Genomic DNA, 26,749 nt, shown 5'->3' with positions numbered 1-26,749 from the left:
ATTCAAATATCATATACGTGAATTCATTATTTTGGGTTAGCCTTGAAGCTTAAATTAAGCCTGTCTAAAACTGGACAGGAACTCTATGTGCTTTTAAAATAATTTTACGGCCAACCCCGGGCTGTGTACATCAAGTACAAGTTCCCACACCAATGTGAAATGTCCAATTAATCCCAACCACGTTCATGCCAACACATGCGCATGGGGACACATGGGAGAGTGCCGTTCTGAAAGTTATATTGTAACAGGACTTGATCAGAGCATTGCGCAACGATTTCGGTTGCTCTCATTGGCTAGACAGAATTAGTCAGTTCTGTTGCGTTGATTGGCTGCATTGACTACGTGAAAGCACAAACCAGCTGGTGTAACGCGATATACCTTCAGTGAAGTTTAAATAGTGTCTGCGTTAGTTAAGCTGTCTTCCATGGAGTTGGGTACGATTGTGGCGCTGCTCTGTCAGAGTGCCGGCTGGTATTTGGGGGACTGCTAAAACGAGAAGAAACCAAGTGGTCGGATCACTTTTTTACTTCGATTTTTTTCGGCGCAATTTTAAATCTGCTTTAATGGATCTTTTCCCTTTTTTTACAAGATAGACTGTAAGTAACCAGTAACTTTTTTGTAACCTATATAAAACTAGTCCATATTGAGCTGCGATATTGAGGTTAATTTTCGAAGTTAGCGTTCTTTTGTTACTCGTCCATTTGTTTTCCTTTTGTGTAAGTAAGTCGTGAATACATCTCAAAATTAAATATTTTGCAACTCAAAGAAAACAAACGTTTACTCTTCATTTCGACCTACTCATTTTCTCCTTGTGGATATCCGCACCTGAGGCTCAACGAAGCCATGTCCAATAGCAGTGACAGATTTCAACAATGCAAACGCCATTTAAACTTCGATCTCTTTTATATCTTTTCTGGTTACTTATTTGCTGTTGTTATTGTGAATGTGTTTGACAGCAGTTTACCTAAGAAAGTTTTGAACACCTGTTAGCTTTATCTTTCAGAACATGAAATTAATAGTGATTAATGCTGTTCTAATGTTTAACTTTTTTTTTTTTAGTTGACATAACAAGGGCCCAGCATTCTATGAACAGTCTGATTTCCTGACTTATCCACCTCGACGATGAGCACAAAGTAAGAATATTTAAGTTTTAATGCACCAAATGAATGGTGATCATGTTTGGAGATTGTGTATTAACCTGTCATCTCCGTCTCTCCCAGAATGCTGCAAGTGTTTGGTGGGTGCTCTATGCCTCAGCCTGTAATGTCGTCAATGCCCGTAGACCTGGCCATGCGTCTGTGCCTGAGCCAGAGTCCGCCCCTCTGCCAGCTCCTGAGGATGTCCTCACTGAAGCCCCTGCGGCCGTGCATCCAGCCCCAATCGCCCGAGTCAGAAACGCCGCAGTCCCACCCCACGGCCTGCCCCTCAGACTGGACCCTGTCCGAGACTGGCATCAGCGGGGACGGCACCAGCACCAAGAAGAAGCGCGTGGTGTTCGCCGATTCCAAGGGCCTCTCGCTCACCGCCGTGCACGTGTTCTCCGAGAGGGAGGAGCCCCCGCGCCCCGAGCCCTCGCCGAGCCTGCGGTTGCTGCGGCGACCGGCGGCGGACAGGAAGCATCCCGGCGGGGCGAGGAAGCCGCCGCTGCGGCTGGGGTTCCAGCAGCCCCTGGCCGACTTCCAGTCGTTCCGCGCCCGGCTGCAGGAGGACCTGGTCCTCCTGGAGAGCTGCAGCGTGACGGAGCGCGCCCTCAGCGGCACCGTCCAGGTGAAGAACGTCAGCTTCCAGAAGGCCGTGCACGTGCGCGTCACCTTCGACTCCTGGCGCAGCTGGCGCGACGTGCCCTGCGCCTTCCTGCAGCAGCAGCGCTACGGCGGCTCGGACACGGACGTCTTCGCCTTCCACGTCCCGCTCCCCGAGGACCTGGACCCCAGGGAGCGGCTGGAGTTTTGCGTGTCTTACCTCCCGGGCAGCCACAGCACGGCTCTATGGGACAACAACAAGGGACAGAACTACAGCGTTGTCTGTGGGGAGTGTGAGGCTCCCCCCTCCGCTCAGCCCATCACGTCTAAACAGAAGCCTGGGAGACCGTGGGCAGGCCAGTCTCAGAGCAAAGAGTATGCCCAGAATTATGCAATGCAGGTCCCTTCACCCTATTCCTATGAGATCTTGGTTAACCACAGCTGGGGCAGATTGGGAAACATCTCACCTTTCTGGTGACTCGTGGTGCCCACCGATGCTTGACACTAGTAAATAATTATAGATGGAATGTTCTACCTTCTGCCAACACCCCCCCCCCCCCTCCTTCAGCTGAAGAATATCTATAATTATGACTACTGACCTCAGGCAAACTTGGAATTAGTCTTCTTTCATTGGTACTTCACTTTGTGACCATCGGCCCATTCACTGGCAGAGAAATTAGTAACTTGCAGGCAATGTTTCAGACGGCCCCAAGACAGAGGCAACTTTTGAACATTGACCTCTGCTACAATTCCTGCCATGAGGACCTAAGAAGCAAACTGATAAAGTAGGCATGACAGATGGAACCTGACCTGAAAATTAACTATGTTTCTCCTTTTATACTGAGCGCTAAGCCAAGACAACTGTGATTATTGTCATTTTTACCCAAACTCACTGACTAATTAAACCCCAAAGTATTAGCAAAGTGTGACTATTGAAGTGTGACAAAGTGTGAACAACGTTGTTTGCTCAACGTTTTCCCCCTTTGTAGGGGGGAGTGGATGGACTTCTGTGATGGAAGCTGCCCTGGGTTGTTGAATGAATTTTCCTGCACATTTTTGTAAATAAACTGGCTTTAAATATCAATTTAAATCTGGTGGCTCTAGTTATTTTTAAATCTGCCTCATATGTCTCTTTGGGTCTCACATTTTGGAAGTCCCGCTCCAGCATTATCACAGTTGTCATTTCCATGCCTGTAATGTCTACAGAGGCTAGTTCTCTCAGTACTGTAGATTGTCACATGGCCAAGGAATGTTACTCCTTACATTTGTAATGATAAACAGTATTTTGTAAGTGTAATTTCTATACTTGTCATAATCTCTTGCAGTGGCAGAATCTAATTCAAACACACACTAGTCAACTCTTGTTATATTGTATATTATCAGAATCTATATAAATGAATAATCGTTCCAAGGCCCAGAAATATTTTTTCTTGTTTGTTTGCTGGTACGTAAAACCAGCAATTAAACATGTTTCACATGAGCAGTCAAATTGGTTTTGAATAATACCAACTGAATTTGGTTTTGATCTTTCCCCCTGTTTTTCTGACCTACTTTTTGTCCATATTTGCCATGGTGGCTTAATTGCATCAGATCATACACAAAAGACATGCACACTCGCAGAGGCCTACAATAAGATTGGATAAATGGGACACATCAGCAGTAATCAGAGGAAATGGCACATTGATGCCAGAAAAAGCGAATACAAGGATGAGTGAGTCATCGCTGTTTGCCGTCAAACAATGCTCCTGCCTTGAAATTTATTTTTAAGAGGACTCTGTATCCTCAATCAGATAGTAGAATATCAGTCACACAAAATCACAATTGATTGTTTTCAGTTTCCATTGTGCAGGTGCACTGCATGGCCAAAAGTATGTGGACACCCGAACATCACAAGCAGCTAATCTCTTTGCCACCCTGCTGCTGGGCCCAGGTTATAGGATTAGATATACTGCACTATACTACAATACAACAGTTTTTGGTTTTTATTTTATATTTGGTTCTATTTTATTTTTATTTTGGATTTTATTTAGTTATTTTGTTGAATACCGATTTTAGTTGCTTCAGTGGATTTCCTGCTTTCAGTTTTGTTCTTTTTCTTTTCTTTTTTAAAGCTAAATGTCAGCAAGATGGGAATAAGATCCCTTTTGTGGTCAGGCCTGAATTTACTTGTTTTTCCCCTCTGGCTGTTAGTCCACTAGGCCAGTAGGCTTATTCTTTTTTTGGTGATTTTAAAGATTTTTTACATTTACATTACAGGCATTTAGCAGATGCTCTTATCCAGAGCGACTTACACAACATTTTACATTGTATCCATCTATACAGCTCATTAAATACTGAAGCAATTCTGGTTAGGTATCTTGCTCAAGCATACAACGGCAGTGCCCCACCCGTTGGTCTAGTTCTTACTTTGTTCCTGTGGCATTTATGTTGCAAGTCATTGCTGCCAAATGCTTATTGTTAGTTGGAGGCTGTACCATTCACATGCATATAAAAATAACCATGTCGCATGCTTCATGCACAAAAAACAAACATACAGTAAATTCGACGGAACAGTATTTTTATTTGCCAGTGTTGTTGAAAACCATTTGAAACCTCTTCCTGGAAGCAGCTGTATATAATTTGGGAATACCTCCTGACTTTGTGTGTTTTCAGATTTCTCTTATTTCTCTTTACAAGAGATGGTTCATATGAATTGAGTTTTGCTGTACTCACTGGTTACTTGGCAACAGAGGATGGAGGCTATTCGAACTTGTCTCTCTGCATCATTTATGGCAGGTATGTGATTCTGTAGGATCCCTCTGTGCCAATCAGATTTTAAAATTAGCTTTTTTATATGCAGTTGCTTCTGGACAGTTGTTTTCTAATCAGCAGCTTTTTGGAAACACACCTCATGACCAATCTGGTAGGGACAGAAGAGCTAGACACAGGGAGATGTGGGAATACTGAATAACTCCAGGGTTTTTATTCACAGAGAGAGCGTTTTCCACCCATGAAAATAAACAGCGAAAAGATTTCGCCCGTCACCCTCATGGGACTGGGGTAAAAATAAAAAACTAAAACAACAAAGACAAAATGAATTAAATTACAAATTGTAGCTTTTTCAGCTCACTTCTCTCGTGATGTGCTCTCGCTTTAAACGTCATGGGGATCCCTGGTCTCAGACGCCTACTGTGGAAAGAAGCACACTTCAAAATCCTGGACTGATTCGTGACAGGATTCAGGTGTGTTACTTACTTAACCAGTAGGCGTGGTCCTCTAATTGCCCTGAATTCCTCCCGCAAACTGAGCCCTGCCACAGAAACTAAAATGTAAAAGGTATTTACTTGGTTAGTGCCATTTTTTCTGTAGCTTAAACCTTTGTGTCTATATATGACTGATTTACTGAGTACATTTGCATTTTGTTGTGTTTTAAATCAAATTCAAACATGTGGCAAATATGGCCTTTCACACTTTAAGAAAAATTAAACGAGTACCCACTCTTTACAACTATGAGTAGTGGACAACATAAATTGAAATGGTGTCCCAGCAGCGACAGGTTCTGGTGGCTCCTTTTGGGTCACATTTTCTGGCATGGTTTTGGTACATTCTTACCATTAGATGGCAAGTTTTGTGTGAATTGTTACTTTACGCTACCTGTGGTGTCTAAGTACAATTAACATAAACAGAATATGCAGTATTCTTGGGCCATGGAGCATAAGCTTCAAAACAAATAAAATTTTGATTTATGAACAATGTAACTCACAATTGATTTGGCCGTTATGCAATGGGAGCGTAAAACTTTAATCTAAGTGACACTTGAATCAAATGGTTATTTTTATATTATGGTTCCCCATCTCTGGCAAATTTGAGTTGCTAATGAATTCTTAGTGTACGTCCTCACCGCGTGGTCTGGATCTAATTGCCGTTAGTAACGCCTCAGAGTAAGAACACCCTGTCTCCCTTTCTCTGTGTCGTGCTGACCGTGTTGGCGTCACTGAAGCTGTAGGCACATATTCCGAAAAACTACTGTGAACTCTCCAAGAATCCGAGGGGCTATATCTTGGAACATTTGACTGTCAGTGAGAAACCTCCACAGGCACAGATTCTGTTGAATGTCACCATTCCGTGGGTGCTCATGATGCTAAACCTTGCTATCTGCCACAGACAGACTGATGCTCTGTCCCCTGTACACTGCTTCCACGCCCATATATGGCTTTTACACTGAGGGAAACTCATGAAGTTCAAGCTACTGCATTTGGTTAGCAGAGGCAAGTGCTTGCTGGAAATTTGGTCAGGGGTCAGGTACATGCAGGTGAGTTAGTGCTCCCCATACTCCCCCTCCAGGGTTTGGCAGATAAGCAATCATTGTTTGTTTTACACACTTGGCAAGTAGTTGAGACATGCTTCAACATTCAGTTGAAAAGAATGTCTGACTATGTATTGCATCAGTTCCTGTGTCTGATTTACTGGAAATCAAAATATGATTTTATCAGATCATCTTTTAATGAATGCCAAAGTTATTTTTCACCATGTGGGAATCAACATTGTTTATTTCCGTTGTAATCTTTCTTATTTTATTTCCTGCTTCTTGGTAGGAAATGTTCATATGTAAATGTATGAAAATTTAATATTGTAATCTGCTCATTTCGGTATTATACCATTTCCAAAACTCATAGCTCTTGACACTTATGGGTTCTAGCACAGTTGAGCTGCTCAGTTTTTTCCCCCACAATTATTCTACAAAATTGCCAGTTGTGCCTCTGTCATGACTATGCTGACTGCAGTATCGCTGAAGTTTGTGTTTTCTGATGCTCTTTCAGAAAAGCCGGTGACTGTTTATTCTTAAGGCCATGCAATCCTACTGGAGCTAGCATATACTGGAGGAATGTATCTGTTACTGAGGAGAATCGGAGCATGGTAGAGATTCTGTTAAAGTTGGCAACCAACATGGCCTAGGCTGAACCCTGAAGTGCTATATGGCTGCATCAAGTTTGAGGCAAGACCAAAGATATTGTAATTCAAAGCTATAATCTAAAGTGTCTCTACTAATGCATTCTGTTTAGGTATTTAAACATCTGTTATATGCCGTTTGGATTTATTTGCCTGAAATCTTTCTTTCTCATGAAATGATGAGCAACAACATGATATGAAAAAATGCCTTGAGTATAATAAAACTAAAATTCAGTATACTCAATAATACTCTTTGCTATATTGCTTTTCGTTTGGCTAATACTGCGGTCTGTGATTTGTGGTGGTCTGATGCCCTGTGCAGTCAGTCAGTGTGTTTGAGAGTAATTGTGCTGTCACACAAGAGTGTGACAGTGTTTTGAGAATATATAACATCCCCACAGCTTCAACCCACATCTGCAGAATTTAAACCCTGCAGTGTTCTCTTCAACAAAGGGAGACTTCAGCTGACATGCTTTTCTAATGGTAATACAATCAACACATCCGTATTTAAGTGAGTATTCCTCAGTCTCCCCTGAGTTAAGACCCCCGCTTATCTACCTAACTGTTTAAATATTTGCAGGACAGTGTTTGATTTTTTTTTTCTCGTAAGGTCATCCTTGAATCTGAACTTTTCCCCTCATCAAAACACACGTGACATCCAGGTCAGGATCTGGAGCAATAATAGCGGTGCAATCTGATTGCAACCTATTCAAAACCTCCTGTGCAAGAATGGGCATAACTGGGGTTTCACAGACAACTGCAAACTTTCCCTCCTCAGAGAGAGGGACCTGGTGACAAGGGGTCACAGCCCTGATTATGAGGCTATCTAGGGTGATGACCCTTTTGAAACAGGGTTACTCAGCCTCTGGCATGCACGTGTGTCACTAATATATTAATAGAAAAAAATGATTGTGTGCTTCATTGTACCTATAGAACTATATATATATATATATATGTGCACACGCATGATGGATATACATAATGTTAATGTACTGCTTTTGTATACTGTATGTGGTATTACTATAGAATTGTTTCACAAAAACTTTACATAATTCAGGTGTTATGACACTATTGTTGCCTTACACTTTGCGTTCCTCCTAGAATAAATACTGATTTAAAAAAATCATAATTATAGTTTGAAGATCAATAAAAGTAATCTTGCAATAGTGCTCAATATTGTATTTTTATTGTATTGGTTTTCCTTATATGTACAGTAAATAATTATAGATCTGTACTCTGTCAATAATGATGGCTATTTTATGGCTATTGATAATCTCAAGTAGTAAAGTCCGTATGCTCACGTTTTACAATGCAGGTCCTTCACCTTACGTTTGAAGTCGAGCTTGATCTGTATCAGTCTCTCTGTTTTGCAGGGAATTTCAGTCTTAGAGGTTCTAAATTCCTGCAAATTTGTGCGTTACCTGTAGCTTATTCATATATGTAACAGTTGCGTAGACTTTCTGTAAGAAACACTGACTTGCATTACTAAAAAACAAATCCTTACTTGTACTCAATCAGCTATTTTCAACATTGGATTTTACAGTATGTGAGAACAAGTTATCTTCCATCAACATGGAGGCTTTGTCATAAATTTATTTTGCTGATCCAGATAGCAGCTAGCAGCTCCATTTGACAGTAGTTGAAACTGTAAAGGACGGTTGCAGAATGTCTTTGTTGCTGTGGAAATCGTGAGATTTTGAAACTTAACTTATTGCTGTCTTTCCAGCTGAACACTGTGTTTTCCGCTAACTCATTTTACTAATTTTTCATTGAAACTGACTCATTGTCTGCATTGTGTACAATACTTGAATAGCAACATTGGGCTTCATTCACAAAACTATTCTTAAATTATTCTTCCTTTTGTTCTTAAAAATGTTCCTACAAAAAAAAAACTATATGAGATTCATGACACATGCAGACCTTTTGTTTTTGTGCATATCCCAGGTTTATAAGATGATGAATGCTGGCTGTTTGTAAATTTTATGCACAATCCTGTTCATGTGATTTGCATAAGGAAACAGCCATGAACAAATAAAGGTAAGAAAAAAATGATGAATGCCAAAATGTTCTTGGTAATGTTCTTTCATGCAGCTTACAATCAAATGTGATCATACACATGTTTCGTGAATGAGGCCCATTTACATTTTGGAAACGTTTAGAAGCATGATGTTCTGTTCAAGAATGCCAGTCAGGCTCCAAACAAACAACTTTGTTTCAAAATCAACCCTCTTGGTGCAGATTTAATCGCCAGAAACACATTTAGACACATGAATTGTGTACACATATAGTACAGGAATTGCAAGAATGGAAACTATTTTCACTATGTATATAGTCAGTGACTATTCCATGGTTTGTTGGTCATTTTACACAATACTTGGGACAGTAAAAACACACATTTAGGGATACATAAGACGCTATAAATCACATTATATGCAACAGGTACATGGCCTCCTCACCCTTTCACATTCCATTCAATGATATGTCGTTTGAAGCTTTAAACTGCATTCAAGTGTATAGTTTCATTCACTTATCATTTGTGCTTCCTAAGTATTAAGGGGTAAGTTGGATATATCAGCTGTAATTCCAATATGATAAGGAAATGGTGGTTTGCATTGAGGGATACACAGAGAAGGCTGATCTAGAACATAAAGTAAAAGTGAGAAAATAATGAGACTTTTGTTGTGTGATATGTTATCACTATTGTATCATAACACCGCTATGTGTTATTATATGGGGTTTTCATTTTCAAATGATGTGGCTTTATTTAGTTGTTGATAAATTGTTGATCTGGATTCGACATTGAGGTACCTGCTGTTTGTTCATTGCCATGGATATAGATTTTGAACGTGTTTGTTCAAGTACAGGTGCTTCAGAAGTTTATGTAAAGTCATTAACAATATAATTAAGTCAGTATCTCAGGAAGCTTATTAGGATTTATTGATTAATGGTATTTTGTGTTTAATGGGGCCTTGAAGTACAATGAAATAGTAGTCGGTCTTAACTGAGACAGCCTTTTGCTTATAAAATATCTAGATGGTAAAAAATCATTTTGGATAAACCGCATTTTATCTTTTTTTATCAGCACAAATGCATATTTCTTTATTTCACGTTTCTGTAATTTGTGTATTGTCAGTTAAAGGTCAGTATTTAATTTCATTGCTGAATCAAACCTGAATAACTGTGATGTAGTTGATTCAGCACGAAAATACACACTGTGCTTCCAGGACCATATGTGAGCAATGGAGCATGTATTTTCTGACATTGCACAGTCCCAAGTTGACGGGAGCAATCTGGATATCTAACCAGAATTCAATCACCAAAGATTAGACAAGCCTCTGCGTGACGTGATTGAAGAGTCAAGTCGAGTTTAACGGTCAGCTTAACAAATGTCAGAATCCAGCTCTTCAACAAATGCAGCATCATATTTCCCACCTCAGATTTGCTGGCCTGGATTCCCAGCACTGAGGTAAGTACTGTTGCTAGTTAGGAAATGCAAGAAATAGCCTGTTTTCTCTGTTGGTTTTCATTGTATTACATATTACACATTTCCTTAGCGGTGGTAAACTTCTAGTCATGATTTTGGATTGGCTCTCGTGGTTTGATGTTTAATGATTTTTTTTTTTTTTTTTTTTTTAGTTTTGTGATATTAAAATAGTTTTATGACTAACCCAAGGAATATATAACACATTAGAAACGGAACTGATGTCAGCTGGATGGAATACTTGTAGCAACCTAAAATGTAAGACTTAGCAATGTAGTACATACAGAATGGCTTTCTCTTAACCAAGTACAATCTTACCCTCATCTGCTCCTTCAGTTTTATTAACATGTTGTCAACATAAGGGATATCTTTCTATTATGAGGAGGTTCGATTCATAAAATGTAGAGGGGAAATGCAACCCTTGGTAAACTCTGCCAGTGGTGTGTCATCTGCTGAGATAAGGGGCAATTTTCACGGTTGGTCTTTTCCTCCAAGTGTCGTGAAGAGCATGCACACAGTCAAGCAGGTGGGGTATCCCGCATACCTGATCTCCGTCAATCAGGATTAGTCCGAAGCTTGAGTTCCTGCCCACCTTAGCGACCCACGCTGATATTGCAGATCTTGCAGCTGGGATCCTTTTTGGCATTAGCTGTGGACTGGCTCATCAGCTGGTGGTGACCGCTGATCTCTACTAGTGTGCCTTGCTCCAGGTGTAGGGGCTCGGTGAAGAACACTTCCAGGATGACGTCGTGGGCGTGGCAGAAGACAGGTTCCTCCCCCTCCCTCTGTGGGGGGGTGTAGGTCAGGAAGGGATTGGCGGACAGGTCCAGCTGGGGCAGCCGACTGCGGCAGAAGTTATCCCCCTCCGAGCCAGCAGGGGCCAACACCAGGATAACGTAGTGGTAGGCAGTGTACATGCAGTAGAAGTCGGCAAAATAAAGGCAGGTCGTTGGATTGAGCAGGCATCCAGCGGGGACTTGGAGGCGCAGGGGGCCGTAGGGGGAGTCATTGGGGGGGAGGCCCGTGTCAAACTCTATGTTGCAGCTGAAGAAGATTCCCTGTAGGGTGCTGTTGATTGGAGAGCCGTGACTCCCGCTGTTGTCTTTCAGCGCCGGATGCATCAGTCCCCCACAAGCCGTCCTATAAGACAGAGTGCCAGTTCATGATGCGGTCATGAGCACAGGCTACTTTATCCTTCTAACATTCAGCAACACATTCCCGTTCTGCACAGTGTTCAAACACATTTATTTGATTAACACAAAGTTAAATATTGACTGTTAAATCACTCCGATATAGTATACTGTATTTAACTCTGCTGTATTTGAACGTTTTGTCCATATTGGTCTCATATGAACTCTTTTCATACTGAATTACGCATTAGATTTAATTTAATCCTGAAAGTTTTACTATGTATTGAAACTGAAATTATACAAAAAAAGAAACCTCATCATTACTGCCAAGAATTTTCTGGCAAGGCACCCACCTGACGTAGTGGAAGTAATCCGGTTGCTGATTACGATAGAACATAGAGAATCTGAGCATTCTCCCAGATACACCCTGGGCTTTCTCCAAGAGCTGCTGGAGGTGCTCCATAGCATAATCTATAGGAATAAAGGTACATTAAATGAGAACTCAAAATAGCCATTTAATATTCTTCATGGTATGGATTTCTCTCAATACGTTATCTGCTATTAAAATGAGTTGTGAACACCTTTTCTAGTCTAGCAATGGGAAATGTTTGCCTTTGAATGAATTATGACAACGGAATTATAGGCTTGTCGGGGGTGATTTATAATGCTTAGGCATTCATGTAAATGCTCTGTCCATATCATAAAGCATATCAAATGAAACGGTTTCTCCAGATGTCTTCTTTAAGATTTACAAGATAAATAGGAAGATTTAATATGGATTATATTTATTGCTATCAAGTGCATCAAAATGCACTGGCTAATACAATAATTATACAACAGCAGTTTGCATTAGGAATAAATGTGCTATGCACAGCATTTGAAAAGGAAAATAATTATTTGCTTTCACTGTTTTCACTATTTTTTGTTTTCACTGTCTCTGTTTTCACTTTAATTTGCATGTGCAGGAGCTGAAAGTGTTGTGATGGGACACTTCCACACCCTTAGCTGTCTCCCCACACACCATCTCTCTCCGTCTCCCTCCTACCCTCACTCCCACCATGGGTTTCACCCTTCCCCTCACACTTTTCCTTCTTCACTGGCACCCTCCATCTCTCAGTCTCGACTCACCACCGGTGCAGAACTCCACCACTTGGCTCCAGTCTGATATGTGGTAGTCTCCCCCTTCTGGCAGCCTTATGGCTGTCTGGACAGCCACGCAGTACTCCGTTCTAGGGCTCAGGAACCAGTGCCCCCTCACAGCCATGGGCAGGGGTACTGCCTTGGCCACCAGCTTGGTGGGCACATCCTGGCCAGGCAGACAGAGGTGAGTGGTCAATGGTAGCAGGCACTGTGTTCTCACTTGCATTCTACTGTCAAATGGAATCACTGTTTGATTCACACAGTTTCCTGTATGATTGTACACAGGTCTTTAAATATGTTTAAAACCGTTGAGCCATCAGAATAATCAAGGCTGCATCTGTGCAAGAGAACATTTGCTGTCTTTTCTGTACAAATGAATGCTTAGGGGCAAAAGTGTCTTGTTAAGTCCAGTTATTTTTCAATTTTGATAATAAGGGTGCCCGAGGCCCAAACATTATGAAGAAGCTGATGAAAAGCGACTTTAACTTTCAGCGTTTCATTCTAGTGAACTCAGTTCTGAGGCTGACAAGACGCTTTAGTGCCTGCATTTTCTCTGTAATTCTATATCCTCAGACAAAGTTATCTCTGAGTACATGCACATTTTTGTTTTGGCTCAATCCCATAACAAGCTCGGTTAATTGCAGCAAGCTCCGTGGGCCACATATCCATGGCAACCCCTGAATAAGTTTTGTTTCACGATATTGATTCTGCCAGAATATAACTCAGACTGGTTCAAAGATAAGAGTCCTCATGCGTCATGCTGAACGAAAGTCTCAGGCTTTGCAAATGTCAGAGTCAAATGAAAAAGATCAAAAGAAACAAATATTGTCACAATCTTAAAAGGTGGCAATTAGGCTTCCATTTAGATATGTAATGCCTGTCATTACCTCTGACATCAGATGTGAAAGTCAAGCTGTAAACTGGAACAGTCTGTCATACCCTTGCCCCTCTGTATCAGAAACATGTCACACATAAGCTCGATACCTCAGAGAAGCGTGATATTCAAACAACAAATTAACCAAGTCAATTTTGGATGTAGGCCCAGTCAAAACCTCCTACTTCCATTTTAGATGTTTAATTGCAAGGAATTTTTCTTTCTTTTAAGGGGCACAGTGCACTGTTTTATGCGTATATCACCAATGTCAAGTTAATGGTAATGGTTAATATGTTTAATCTAAGATTTATCTACCATCTAAATGAAATGCTCCTTTTGATTTTCCAGTGTACAATATTTGTATTTTTCAAACATATATATTCAAAATAATATTCATAGAAAAAAATATTTTAAAATATGAACTGGAAAAGAGCAACCAGACATACAGTATATCTAATTCATTCACAAATAAAATTAATTTTTGGATTATTTTATTATCAATGAAAGTTACATCAGCCCATATTTTGTATTGTGAAAAGGTTGCATGATGTGCAGTGTAGCCGTGAGTGTATATACTTAATAAAATGTTGAGATATTTAGAAATTAACTTTTCAGTATCATTTCCTCTACACAATAGGATGAACAGAAAACAAGAATACCTTGTTTTACAAAGGCATTCTCACAGTCAAATTTATTCTGAGTACAAGAAAACCCTCAAGCAGTGTTTTTGTTTTTTCACTGCACTGTTGGAAGGTTTAAAAAAATAATGTATTCCTGAAATCTTCACTTGCCAGGTCCAGCTTCTGAAATAGGATTCAGTGATGCATTGCAACTATATTGCTTGGTTGTAAAAGATATTTCCTGTAAAGGAGATGGATATCCTGAAGCATGATATGCTGTAACTGGCACATTTATTTTTTTACTGTATTATTGATGGACTGATCAGCTTACCATAAGAGATTTTTATAGTTCTCCTAATGAAAAATGAAAGTATCTGTGTGAAGTGGGAGAAGAGAACAGGTTAAAGTGTGACTGTGTGACACAGACCCTGTGTTTGAAGCGGTTGGGGTCCCCTCCCTCCTTGCGACTCAGATCAATGAAGTAGTGAGTCACCCTCGCTGTGTCCTCAGGGGCCATCTCCCAGGCGATGCGGAAGGAGTCGCAGGTCACCTCGCTGATCTGGATATTTTGAGGTGTGGAGAGGCAATCCATGTCTGCCATTCAGCTGCCAAAGGCCAAAAGGGGTTTGAGTGTCTGTTTAATACTCCATACATTTGCTTGTGGTCAGTTGATAGGGTTGAATTTAAAGGCTGAATTCAATTGTGTAGTTATCGAAATGCTGAAGTTACTGATTCAGAGCCAGGACAAAGATAAACCTAAAATGCCCCCCAGTGGCTATTTATGAGAAAGGCCTAACGTCATATTTTCCCATTTCTTGAATTTACAGACTTTCCAGAAGTCTGTTAAGTCTGCAGCTGAACTAACCCTTGTGCCCTCAGCCACTGCAAATGCGAATGACCGGGGAAATAGTGTTTCACAGTGTTTACTATCCATTCAGATCATGATTTGGATCATAAACGTCCAATGTTTTTTTTTCTCCCTTGACTTTGTCAATGTTTTCTGTTTTTGTAACTCAATCTTTTTTTTTTAGTAAAAGAGGTCTTAAGTAAAATTAGCTGTTGGCCAATGTTTGGCGGAGAGAGACTGATTCTGATGCTGCTGTTACTACCTCAACTCATCAGTTTCTCCCTCACTCCCTTTAACCATTCACTTCCCCCTACATTTGCTCCCCCTCCCCCTAGACACTGATGCGCATTCTCCAAACAAACACCTGATGATGTGTACTGAGCTAGTTACTCCACAGGGATGGCTGAGCGGTAAACTTGCCACTCCTACTGCCCTGCTGAACAACCCATGTTCCCCTAGCAGCAGTCTCCTGGCAACACCTGCTCCTCCATCCTTCAAATTGACTATACGGCCTTTCAAAAAGCCTCCACGGACTGTGTGTGTAAACATGATGTCTGCGCAAATCCCTTGGACCAAAATGGATGTTGCTGTGCTTGTTCATGAAAAGCCTCGTATAGTCAAGAAATCTCAGCGTAGCTGAACCAAATATGCTGTGCTTGCATGCATCTCCAATTTCACCATTTCCTGTCCTGCGCCTTTTCGAATGTTCAGAGAGTTGGAATAGATGATGAAAATAGCAGAGTAAGCACAAAGCTTGGAGATTCAGACCACAGCCAGCTTCTGTGACATGTGGAAGTTGGGGGGAAATGAAATGCCAGAGGAAACGTGAGATGATATATGCTCATGTGTGTTTATTTATTTCCCCCGTCTGTTTCTGGGGCCATTTGATCCAGCCTGATGCCCACAGCCTTGAAAATGGGATTTAATCAGCGAGCCGGGGCATTGTGTTTGATTAGCCATCACCTTTCCCCGGGAATCGATGATCCAGCTGATGTGTTCTCAGCAAAGACAATTACCTTTCCCTCTGGTCTGGGGCAGGCGTACGTCAAACAGGCAAGACTTACGGGCAGCCTCTTTCACTCTCTCGCTCTTTTTCTCTCTCTCCGGCTCAATCCATAACTCTTTCCGCCCTGTCAGTCATTCTTCCTATCTGCCTCCACTTCAAACTGTGTTTTCGTATCACTGTATTCCCCCTCCTTTTTTAAATGCCAATTTATTTCTCCTTCGGTGCTGCCCCAGTGCCTCCAGTTGAGAACCTACAGCATCAAGGGCCTTGCACAAAAGGGCAAACAGCCATTTCCATTTGATTACAAGCTCTAAGGCACAAGCCATATTCTGGAAGCATGTTCTTGAATGTCACAACATACGCTAATGCCAGTACATGTGCAGATGATGCAGTAGGATTCTGGAGCCTCTGATGATCTGCGGGTGTTGGTTTAGGGTGTGTGTTGAGTGTGTGCGTTTGCATGGGTCTGTGCATGTGTTTGATGCATTTGCCTCCCGCGTTTGCGCACAGACAGTGCGCAAGCCCACGTGGCTGCTGTGTGCACACGTGCACGTCCAATGGCATTCCGACCTGCCCCGTGCAATGGCCACTGCTGCAGCTCATTAAACCCTATGAGCTGTGAAATGTGTGCGTGCCGGCCGCGGCGTTTCCGCGGCGAGAGAGTGCGGTGGATGCACCGCGCGCCGCTACGCGGGTCTCCGTTGTTTCCTGCCAGCTGTTCGTCTTGCTCTGTGGTGTCTTCACGTGCGCAGGATGTAGGGCACGAGGAGAGCCTCATAGGAATGAGGCTTGCTCCCCTCCAGTACAGCTTGTTCTACTTTCTGCTTGACTCTATAGTGATTTCAAACATTCCCATTCTCTTTGACTGTTCATCAATCCACATACAAAAAAAATAGATATGTGATTAATATATAAATCTGTCCAATTAATCAGGTTGTTTTATTACTAGCCCTAATGCTTTTAAATATGATTTTTTATTTATCCTGTGAAGGAAATTCACTATCAGCATTGGAATCTTAGAATCCCAAACCCTGGGGGGGAGGTGGGGGTATTGGTGTTTTTTCGTCCCTCTATTCTAGTCAAATGTACTGGAAAACTATCTGGGTGAGAGCTGTTAATCCTCTAACCTTCACAGCCCTAGAATTGAACGTGCTCACCAGTGGAGTTTCAATATTTCAACAGCACAATATGTAAGGGAAGATGCACGAAGTAACACGACTCCTTCTAGTTCATCATTAAGATGTCAGGATGAATCTGAATGAACGCTGAATGGAAGCTATTTGTTACAAATAAGCGCATCCTCTGTCTTTTATCCTCTGTTGGACACACATTATTGCTTAATCGGTCTGGTTAATGTTGTGTTAGTGCGTGCGTGCATGCATGCGTATGTGTTTTGATACCCTTAGGATGCTGACAGTTATAATGAATCTGTGCTTTGGTGATGTTGTTTTCCAACAGCAGTGAGTAAAGGGTATCAGGTGCAGAAATTGGTGATGAAGTCACCCAAAATATGTGGGACTAGGGAGCAGGAGTGGTGTGTGTGTGTGTATCTGTGCATGTGTATATGCGTGCGTGCGTGTGTGCATAGGTGTGTGCATGTGTGTCAGAGGATGGGGGATGGGTTTTTAATAATGTACCATGCTGACAAGCCCAGGGAATTAATAAGATTTGGCCATAAATAATTGTTATCATGGAACAAAACTGAATGCAAGCAATGTATGGTCTTGACAAAACAATTTTATCTTCGGATAGCCATGTCTTCACGTGACTGGTGTGAAAGTGGACCTGGCTGTGATGCAGCTCTTACTGGAAAAGATCTGCCTTTTTCATTCTCTTCCTATCATAATGGACTATCTGAGCGCTTGCGTTTACAGAATGTATCTGTGAATGGTTGTTAATGGCTTTATGGTTTGGGATTACGTTGATGAGCAGAGAGTATAACCGCAACTGCACTGCAGTCTGGAGGCAAGTCAGTTCCTAAACAACTTAAACCTCTCAGCCATCTGTATCACTGAACCGTGCAGCCACACAAACTGCCAGAATTAATTAACGCTCTGAGATACTGAACACAGTTAAGATCACCCAGATCTAATTGAGATCCTGAGGAAATTTAAAACCAGGACCCTAACACAAGCAGGAGCAGATCATATTGTGGACCAACGCATGAGCATCTCAGATACGGAACACCAATTCTGAGCACAATTTTGACCAACATACAAACAACATAACATACAGAACACACGGGAGCTGCACAGTCTAACTCATAGGAGCACCTCGAGTGACTGGCACAGGAGCACATTAAGACAATTAACACGCTGAAGCAGCCCCAGATGTTCACAGCACTGAACACTGTGAGACCTGTCACACAAACAAACTGAGCAGCTGAGCACGATACTGCCTTCTGAAAACCAAACATCAACAGAAACCCTGCTTGTGTGTCTATATGAAGCGCACTTGATTCGGCTGGTGTGGAGTCAGACTGCAAAAGCATGGAGAACAGACGACACATGATTCAGAACCTTACCTCTGTGCAGTGGTGCTGAGCAGCGAGATGGAATCCGTCTACGTATGGGATCAAAGACTGCAAAGCCAAGTGTTTCGGATTCACCTCTTTTTTCCCCCTCTCACTCTCTCTCTCGCTCGCTCTCTCTCTCCCTCTCTCTCTCTCTTGCTCTCTCTTGCTCTCTCTCTGTCTCTCTTACTCTCGCTGCCTCCTCTGCAGTGGATGATGGATCCCTCAGGAAAAACCATTAGGAAGTAAAATGAGTATCTCTCTCTCTCTCTCTCTCTCTCTCTCTCTCTCTCATACACCTCTCTGATCTACGGGCTGAGAGCATAGGGAGAGAATGTGTTTTGAACTGCTGCCTACACAGCTTCACAGTTGTATTCCCTGAATAATACCCACTGGTAGACACACGTACGCACACCCACACACACACACAGTAATTTGCTGAGGTGTTTATGTGATGCAGAGGACCAGCCATACACATTTCTTCCTGCTGGCTCACAAATGTACAAACATTCTTTCACAACCTCACATACCACACTGAGCAATGAGTTTGGTCCTCAGCACACATTTGCCCGAAGGTGATTAAACGATTCTTACAATATGGTGTGGCTGCAATATATCCACCAGATCTGAGCAAGCAAAATCCATTAAAAAGTCATATGTACTTGGTAGTTTGTAACATCTTTGAGGGTGTGTCTGGAGATTGATACACCCGCATTAATTCCCATAGTTATGCAGTGAACTACTTAGATCTGCAGAAAATATGTATACCCTCATGTCTTTTCCTTCTGGGGGGGATGATGGGAAGGGATTTAACCGCACACCTTCCCAGCAGTCAAAGGGGTTCCAGAATAGGGTAGGGGTGGGGGTTGGTGAGCATAAATATAAATATGACATTGAAAATGCCGTTCTCTATGCAATCCAGGACGGGAGCTCTTTAGAGTTCTCACCAAATGCTGTACCATATGGACCCTCTCAACAGGAAACACAACCCACTCATCCATTGGGAGATACACGAAGGAGCACAGCGGGAGATATTAACAAGGCTTTTCTACTGTTACTGTACAAGGGAACCAAGTAAACAGAAGAAATCATCTAATTGAAGGCTTGAATACTGAGCTAAATTGCAGTTTCTGTTTGTTCTAAAATAAGTTGTGTTACTTAAACAATTTGTTTAACTGCACCTAATATAATGTATTTTATTGCTATTTTCTTTGTTATCATATGCAACCTTCAATATAAGGGCAAAGCATTTTGTCAAGATGAACTGTACACAAAATGTTGAACTATATAAATTGGTGGTCGCTATGTGCTGCAACAATGGGGCATATGGTTAAAATAATATCCATCACAGGGCAATGTAAAATTAAGCCATCTGTGCAAGTCAGGGACCGTGTTTGCACAGCAATAATATATCCGGCGGACAGTGTTCCAATGATGCATTGTCCTCAACGAGAAGCTTGGCTCTATCGGCGGCAGTGATCGCAGCTCAGAGCCCATAAAGGGAGACATTTCTGTGTGAATTATCACAGATCCTCCCAGCTCCTTTTACAGGCCAGGTTGGCCGCAGATAACCGGTCTCATCACATAGTAATTAAAATGCAATCATCCATCTTCAGACAAGCCGTGACAGCAGGGCAAGGGCACTACGGGGGCAAGCACGACAGACTGCGCGTCCGTGGGGGCTTAGAGAAATACTGTCACAGGCAAAACGGTTAAACTGTGGGTGTTAACGTTTTGCTTTAATGTAGCATAATATTTTAATATTTAATATGAAAATTTAAACAATGCGAATATTTCAATTATATAGTGATCGATAGTAATCGCTTTTTAATTGCATTATTCTTTATGTTAATGAAATATCACATTTATTTCTTAGTGAACAGGATCAGGTTAGTGAGAATTTCATTTTCATGATACAACTACATTTGCATTGAATCATTTATCAAATGGTCTAATCCAGAGTGATTTATGGATTAGTGCATACTGCATCTGCTTGAGCTATAATGAGGCAAGATAAACAGTGATAGATACAGAAATGACAAGCAGCAAAACAGAAACAATGTTACTAAAAAAACTATGCTACAATAAGCTTATACATAGAGTCAGCAAAACAACGAAGTGAAGACCTCAACCTAAATAAATTAAAGTTGCTCAGTAAACTAACAAATGTGTTTTATATCCTAATGAAGGCCTTGACCAGTAAACATATCAAATAGCTGAATTCTCAATAAGTAGTGGTGGTAGTTATTTATTTAATCATCTAAATAAATAACTACTACTGTTGGCACAACGACGCAAGACAAATTTCTGAGTAATCAGACAATAAAGTATTATTGTATCGTATCATAAACAACACATAGAGCATACTGATCCCCCACTCACAAATAAGTTGCATGTAATTGTTACAAAATTACTGAGATAACATATATTTACAAATTTATTTCCACTGAGGTCTTCCAATTAGTAGTAGGAGGTGAGAAATGGGCAGATCATTTGGGTATTAGACGAAGAACCTACAGCTCAGGGTCACTGACTGAAATGTCAGTTTATGACAGTTTATGTTACACTAATGCTTTTGGTGACCTTACACTTTTTCAAGGGTAACAAAGGTAATTTAGGCCGGCAAAGAGATTCTAAGTATTGGCAAGCTTTTTTGGCCATTAGCAAAACGTTTAATTGACTCGTCCTTGTTTGTGGCAATAACAGCCTGCTTGGCTGATTGTCGAAGACAAAAGTAAAAAATAAAAGCAAGCCTACTAAAATAACAACATAAGCTGTCCTTTGCATCATGTACCCTGCTTGGTGTGTGTTTGCTTCATAATGTATAACGTACTGTATAAAGGACTTAAAGCTGACCAACAAAAAAAGGCATACTGACAAACTCAGAAGGACATTGTACAAAAGATAAAGAGGGATTAGACAGAGGCCATATTTAAATACAGGCACACTGAGCGCATGACAGAATGCAGCTTTGGCCCTGACAAAGATGGCGCCTGAACGGAACGTCACACGGGTCAAACGTCAAATTAAGAAACTGTCATGGCAGCATCCACGTGAATTCGTCGGTGGAATGTGTCTGTTTGTCGGGGAATATTTCAGTAAGGATATACTAAACGCATGATATATACAAAAGACCCGCTCTGTTTGTGTCCGTGGACATTATTCCCGTTACGGAGAACAAAGACAAATCCAGGTAATTTGTAATCAGTGCCAGGGATTGTAGTTACAGTATGAAGACCAGCTAGCTAGCTGGCTAAGTAGTAATGACTGTATGTTGCCGTGCTTGTGAGTTGGCATGTTTGTCGTGACTCAATATCTAGATAAGGCTAAGCAGCTAACTAGCTATATAAATATCTGTTGCTGTTTGTTACATCAGATTTACTACTTAGCTTTCTGGGTAGGTGTTAAGACCTATGCTTTGGCATCAGAATAGCTAAAAGTAATTATCGGCTAGCTTTAAAGTTAGTTAAGTAGTCTTGTGTTATTCGTTCCATCCATATTTCGATAAATAGCCAGTATTGACGGAAGACTGGCAACGAGCGCAGGAGACTGAAAGTTATTTAAAAAATAGGGTAAGGCATGACCGTTCTCAGCACCTCTTTTGTTCTTTGCCCAATATGCTGCTTTTGTTCAAAGTAGATGACTTGCATATTTTACAGACAAATATGGACATTTGACTTGTGGCAATCAGTAGGTACTGGTAGGTATGTGTAGCCTACATTCAACTCCTTTGCATATTTTGGTATTTGCCTCGTTGTTGATGAAAAGTTTTTTTTAATTTTTTTACAATGTTTCTAGAATGTTGGTAGCATCATAGTAGCAATGAGAAATAAAGTAATTTGTTATTATATCCTGCTTGTCTGTTTGGGCTGTTAAGGTCATAGGTCAGGAGAGAGTTGAGGTGTAATCAGTGTTTTTGAAGATGTGTCCCCTGGCTCTTTTCAGCGTGAAACAGTGACTGAAAGAGAATGGCGGAGGACGGCCGCTCCCAGACGCCGACGCCTGGCGTGCCTGGAAAGGGCGTGCTGGTTGGCCGCAGGCTGCCTGCCACTCTGTCCCCTGGTCGCCTGACCACCATGCGCTCGCGTGACGTCACCTTAGGAGGAGTGAAGAAGGTATGTGCTGCACAGACATGAAAGCACTGTAGTATGCTTTCATACTGGTGTGTTGGTGGGCAGTTATAAAGGGTGGGTGACGTAAAATATGTTTTTATGTCATGTTTTTATGTTTATGCTAACCAAACCTTTTTTTGTCGTGCAGAAAACATTCACCCCAAATATCATTGGGCGCAAAGTTAAAGAAGAGTAAGTCAATTGTTCAGGCCTGTCTTTCTGAGATGTTTTTTTATGCTGTTGGAACATTTAAGGTTTGCAACAAACAGCCAACGAGATCATTTTTGTGTTTACAGGGCAAAAGCGGAAGGAGGACAGAGGCGGGAGAGGAAGGAGTTTGACCGGGGTCGTGGACGGGATGGGCGTGGCAGGGGCCGCGGACGCCCCGAGGTCATCCAGTCACACTCCATTTTCGAGCAGGGGCCGGCTGAGATGATGGTGAAGAAGAGGGGTGAGGAAGGAATACACTAAGGCACATGGACATAGACATCCAGTCAGGCTGAGAAAGTGCAACACTGCCCTTCAGTTTTGGTCACATCAGATTCAGTTATTATTGTATTCGCTATCAACATTACCATTCTCTTCATGGTGATTTGTCTGCAAAGATGTATATATTTCCATCAATAAGGCGAGCCTTTGGGATGTCAGGGAGGGACACACACTAAATCAGGGGTGTCAAACTTTAGTCCTGGATAACTGTAGTGTCTGCAGGTATAATTTCCTTTCAGACTGGAAAATTAAGGCCATGAAACCAAGGTGTGTGCACTATTTAGCTAATCAGTGACTTAAATTAATCAGTTGTGCTGAAACGCACTGAAAACAAGCAGACTGCGGTTCTCCAGGACAGAAGTTTGACCCCCCTACACTAAACAGTCACACTTGCATGTGAAGCTGATCTGAATGCTTCTGGCAGTTGTTTTTAATATTCATGAATTGGATTCTTTCAGGCACCTGGGACGGCGACAAGGAAACGCCTAGCGTGGGGCCTTCACCCATCATCAACATCAAGAAGGAGAAGAGGGAGACTGAGGAGGAAACCAAAGAGATACTGCGCATGCTGGAGAGAGACAACGTGGGTCCCTGCGTGTCTGCTCATTAATATGCTACTCCCCCTTCAGTCTGTTTCTCTGGGTCATTCTCAATGTGTCTGATTATTTGAAGGCTTTTACCATAGCTCTTCTTTACTTGGCCACTGCCTGTGTCCCCATCTTTGTTGATACAAAAGCCCTTTATTCTTTGGCTATTTGCTTAGTAAAACCCAGTACTTTGGTTAGTATGCTGATTTGTTTGTCCAGAAAAGAACAGCAACCTGTTGCACTAAATGATGCTTAGTCTCTGACATTTTTTCCTCTTATCTTTCTTTTTCTTCCCTCCCTATTCCTCCTTGCTTCCAGTTTCTGGATGACCCTCGACTGAGGAGCGAGCTTAGGAGCTGTCCCGTGCAGCTGCCTCTGGCCGTGTCGGGATGGGTCTTCAAGGAGGAGTTCAGTGCAGACATCAAAGAGAACCTCAAAGCTGAGGAGGTGAAGGGAGAGGAGGAGGATGGAGAAGGAATGGATGTGGAGAATCCAATAGACAAAGTCAAAGGTAACTTAATAAACAAGATATTAAATTCCAGGGACCACAGCCCCAATCTGTCATGTTGCCTGTTGTCTGACCACTTCTATAATAAAAGATTTACAGTGTGCAGTAATGCTGATTGGAATTATTATGAATTGGGAACACTGTTCTGCAGTCAACAGTCAAGGCTCAGTAAGGTTGTTTCAGTATAGCAATCTAATGACATTGGTTTTATGAAAACAATAAAGCAAAGATGTTTCATTGGACGGCCAGAGTATTTCTAAATCAGCCTGGTGAGGCCTATTGACTTGTAATGCACTCATTCTGCTCTTGCTGTAACTATTGAGTTAGAAAATGGCTTGCTAGACTTGATCCTTGGGGAGTATTTTCAATGAGCCCTTCCAGAAAGCATAAAAATTACAGTGTCTGGTAATACGTAACTGTCGCCTGGCTTCCCTCTGCCCTCTTTTCTTCATCTCTCCAGTGAAGGAGGAGCCTGCAGATTGTCCAGAAGTCAAGAAGGTGGAGCCCAATTTCAGGCCTCCACCCCTGCCGGAGCCCGAGTCCTTACCAGAGCTGCTGAAAATCTGGACCCAGTCCAAGGGGGAGGAGCTTCTTTTCATGCAACTGCCGGATTCGCTGCCAGGGCAGCCACCTACCGAGGATGTCCGGCCAGTCAAGACGGAAGTCCAGACTGAAGATGGCCAGATACTTATGAAGACTGAAAACGAGCAGGTAAGCTAATGGTCATCTGCAGCATGAAATATAACGTAGCTTTTATGTGCATGTCTGAGTGGCCAGGCGTGTGTAACTACATTGTGTACCCCCCTTGTCCTGAGGGTAGGAGGACGCAGAAGATGAGAATAACTGCTGTCTGGGGCAACTCCGTGAGGGGCTGGTGGGTCGGCTGCTGGTGCGGAAGTCTGGGCGAGTGCAGCTCATCCTGGGGCAGATTACTCTAGACCTGGCCCTCGGGACACCCTGCGCCTTCCTGCAGGTCAGTTTATTGAATAACCTGCTTTTAAGCAGCCTCTGTGTTCCATCTCTGTACTCTTGATACCTGGAGTCCTGTGCCAGTACCACAGAACTATTGTCTGATATTTTGAAAACATTTTGTTTTCTAAATTTGTTCTGTATGAAGGTTTCAGTCATGAACTGTTCACGTCTCTGAAGTACACCAGGATCTTTCATGTGTATTTCTCTAACATGGACTTACACTTGTGTCCCTGATGCAATTTTATATCCCTTGCTCCCTCTCTCTTAGGAATTGGTGTCAGTGGGTACAGGAGAGGGGAGGATTGGTGACCTTTCTGTGCTGGGACATATCAAACACAAACTGGTCTGCTCACCGGACTTTGAGGCTCTGCTGGAGAACAGGGTGTGAAGAACTTGGGTGGGCCATAGGCTGTGCTTTAGAAAAACACCCACACCCAGTCTGCATCAGATCCCTCGACTCAACATGGCATGGATTAACAGCAACTGCAGCTAACTGTCTACCAGGGCCACTCGTATTACCACTATCCTCAGTAGACTTAGTCCTACAGCTGAAACCTGGCAGGAGAGCATTCCACTTTTGCAGGTGGTTTTTGAAACTGACAGTACACCTTTTAGAGAAGGCAGGGCAATATTGTTAACCACACAGCGGAAAGACGGTGAAAATTATTCAGCATATATTTATTTATTTATTGTTTTCTCAGAAAAGTTAAGCAATGGATGACTATTCTTTGACTAAAATGGTTTTTGAATTTCAGTTTTCACATAATGCTTTGAGAAAGAGCTAACATCAGTGTAGGAAAGGTTGATAATCTTGAATTGGGACTGATGCCAAATCTATTTCCTCCTGTTTTGTATAAAGGTGGCAAGAAGTACCGTTGTTTTGATTATACCCTAGGGTGATGGAAGGGCTTTCTCAGGGACATTGAAATAATTGTGGGGCGCACATAAGTGATTTACTTTTCCAAATATAAATTGCCATCTACTTCCTCCTTTCATGATACTTATGGTAAGACTGAAGGGCTGGAGAGCAAAAAGATGCCATGCATCAAATTCCTTACCTCTCAGTTTGGAATCATTCCAGTCCAGAACCTCCACCCCTATATTCTGATCTGAGACCAGTATTGTCAAGAGGAGTTGGCAGTAGAGGTAGATTGTCATGCCAACCGGTCAACTCTCACCATGGTGCAGATACACCGAATATTCGGAGTGGTGGTTTTGGTTGTGGGTGAAATGCTTTTGTCAATAAATGACTCAAACAGAACAGGCACTTGGGTTTCTTTTGCGCTTTGTTTATTTTCCTTGTTTCATGTCGACAGTTTCCTCCACAAGGTGCATGCAGTCACAGTCACTCTCATCCACATTAGTATGGATGAAGGCCAGTTGAGGGGGCTGCTGAACCAAAATGGAACTGGGTTTGCTTCCAATTTCTAATGTAATGTCACAGTGACCAGTGCGATTATTAACTATTATGAATGATTTATTGAATACTACATAAACTAAAGGAAGCACTGCAGCACAACTCGTTGAATACTATCTTTTGCAAGCTGTTTGGTCAGGTTTATTTATTGCATTTGTCACTCGTTGCTTTTCCACTTCTATATAGAACCGAACGCCCTGAGTACGCTACTCTTTTAAATATTGACGTTTTGAGTATGTCCGCCAGGTGGCAGAAAGTGATCGCTTTTCATTAGGAAATGCTGTATGGAGCACATGCGTCCAAATTTGAGCCATAAAAAGAAGCCATAAAAAATATGACTTGATTCCCCTCTAAAAACAAAAGCTACGCAGTAGTTTTGTGCA

At 42.0% G+C, this 26,749-nt stretch overlaps 3 protein-coding genes across 6 annotated transcripts; 2 read left to right on the top strand and 1 right to left on the bottom strand.

The window, feature by feature from the left end:
* The first annotated feature begins 354 nt into the window (after nt 1–354).
* On the top strand, nt 355–2,826 carry zgc:77112 (uncharacterized protein LOC406459 homolog). Its single transcript, XM_035435922.1, has 3 exons — nt 355–596; nt 1,060–1,133; nt 1,221–2,826. Exons 2-3 carry the CDS (start codon nt 1,123–1,125, stop codon nt 2,218–2,220), a joined length of 1,011 nt encoding a protein of 336 aa, XP_035291813.1. The 5' UTR covers nt 355–596; nt 1,060–1,122; the 3' UTR covers nt 2,221–2,826.
* A 6,053-nt stretch (nt 2,827–8,879) lies between these two features.
* Nucleotides 8,880–18,627, bottom strand: LOC118237111 (phytanoyl-CoA hydroxylase-interacting protein). The gene is made up of 5 exons (XM_035435557.1): nt 18,294–18,627; nt 14,344–14,521; nt 12,411–12,588; nt 11,636–11,753; nt 8,880–11,292 (listed from the first exon to the last, which is right to left on the bottom strand). Exons 2-5 carry the CDS (start codon nt 14,515–14,517, stop codon nt 10,746–10,748), a joined length of 1,017 nt encoding a protein of 338 aa, XP_035291448.1. The 5' UTR covers nt 14,518–14,521; nt 18,294–18,627; the 3' UTR covers nt 8,880–10,745.
* Nucleotides 18,628–21,290: 2,663 nt separating this feature from the next.
* polr3d (polymerase (RNA) III (DNA directed) polypeptide D) lies at nt 21,291–26,216 on the top strand. Of its 4 annotated transcripts, XM_035378821.1 has the most exons (10): nt 21,292–21,474; nt 21,794–21,853; nt 22,227–22,396; nt 22,542–22,585; nt 22,690–22,844; nt 23,341–23,465; nt 23,788–23,980; nt 24,438–24,688; nt 24,798–24,950; nt 25,218–26,216. In XM_035378821.1, exons 3-10 carry the CDS (start codon nt 22,250–22,252, stop codon nt 25,335–25,337), a joined length of 1,188 nt encoding a protein of 395 aa, XP_035234712.1. In that variant the 5' UTR covers nt 21,292–21,474; nt 21,794–21,853; nt 22,227–22,249; the 3' UTR covers nt 25,338–26,216. The 4 variants fall into 4 exon arrangements, with proteins under 4 accessions (XP_035234714.1, XP_035234712.1, XP_035234711.1 ...); XM_035378823.1 differs by lacking the exon at nt 21,794–21,853 and having other exon boundaries at nt 21,291–21,379; XM_035378820.1 differs by lacking the exon at nt 21,794–21,853.
* The last annotated feature ends 533 nt before the right edge of the window (nt 26,217–26,749 follow it).

This window comes from Anguilla anguilla, chromosome 10, assembly GCF_013347855.1.
Source record: "Anguilla anguilla isolate fAngAng1 chromosome 10, fAngAng1.pri, whole genome shotgun sequence".
Lineage (NCBI taxonomy): Eukaryota > Metazoa > Chordata > Actinopteri > Anguilliformes > Anguillidae > Anguilla > Anguilla anguilla.
The sequence above is the reverse complement of the archived record's forward strand: the minus strand, read 5'-3'. Positions and strand labels throughout refer to the sequence as shown.

What these genes read in the sequence shown, in the direction of transcription:
- LOC118237111 (XM_035435557.1), bottom strand. Translation starts at nt 14,517, where the DNA reads ATGGCAGACATGGATTGCCTCTCCACACCTCAAAATATCCAGATCAGC. An exon ending in CCAACCGCTTCAAACACAGG is followed by an intron (nt 12,589 to 14,343) that starts GTCTGTGTCACA and finishes CTGCCTGGCCAG; the next exon opens with GATGTGCCCACCAAGCTGGT. An exon ending in GGTGGAGTTCTGCACCGGTG is followed by an intron (nt 11,754 to 12,410) that starts GTGAGTCGAGAC and finishes TTATTCCTATAG; the next exon opens with ATTATGCTATGGAGCACCTC.
- polr3d (XM_035378823.1), top strand. Translation starts at nt 22,250, where the DNA reads ATGGCGGAGGACGGCCGCTCCCAGACGCCGACGCCTGGCGTGCCTGGA. An exon ending in CCTTAGGAGGAGTGAAGAAG is followed by an intron (nt 22,397 to 22,541) that starts GTATGTGCTGCA and finishes TTTGTCGTGCAG; the next exon opens with AAAACATTCACCCCAAATAT. An exon ending in GGGCGCAAAGTTAAAGAAGA is followed by an intron (nt 22,586 to 22,689) that starts GTAAGTCAATTG and finishes TTGTGTTTACAG; the next exon opens with GGCAAAAGCGGAAGGAGGAC.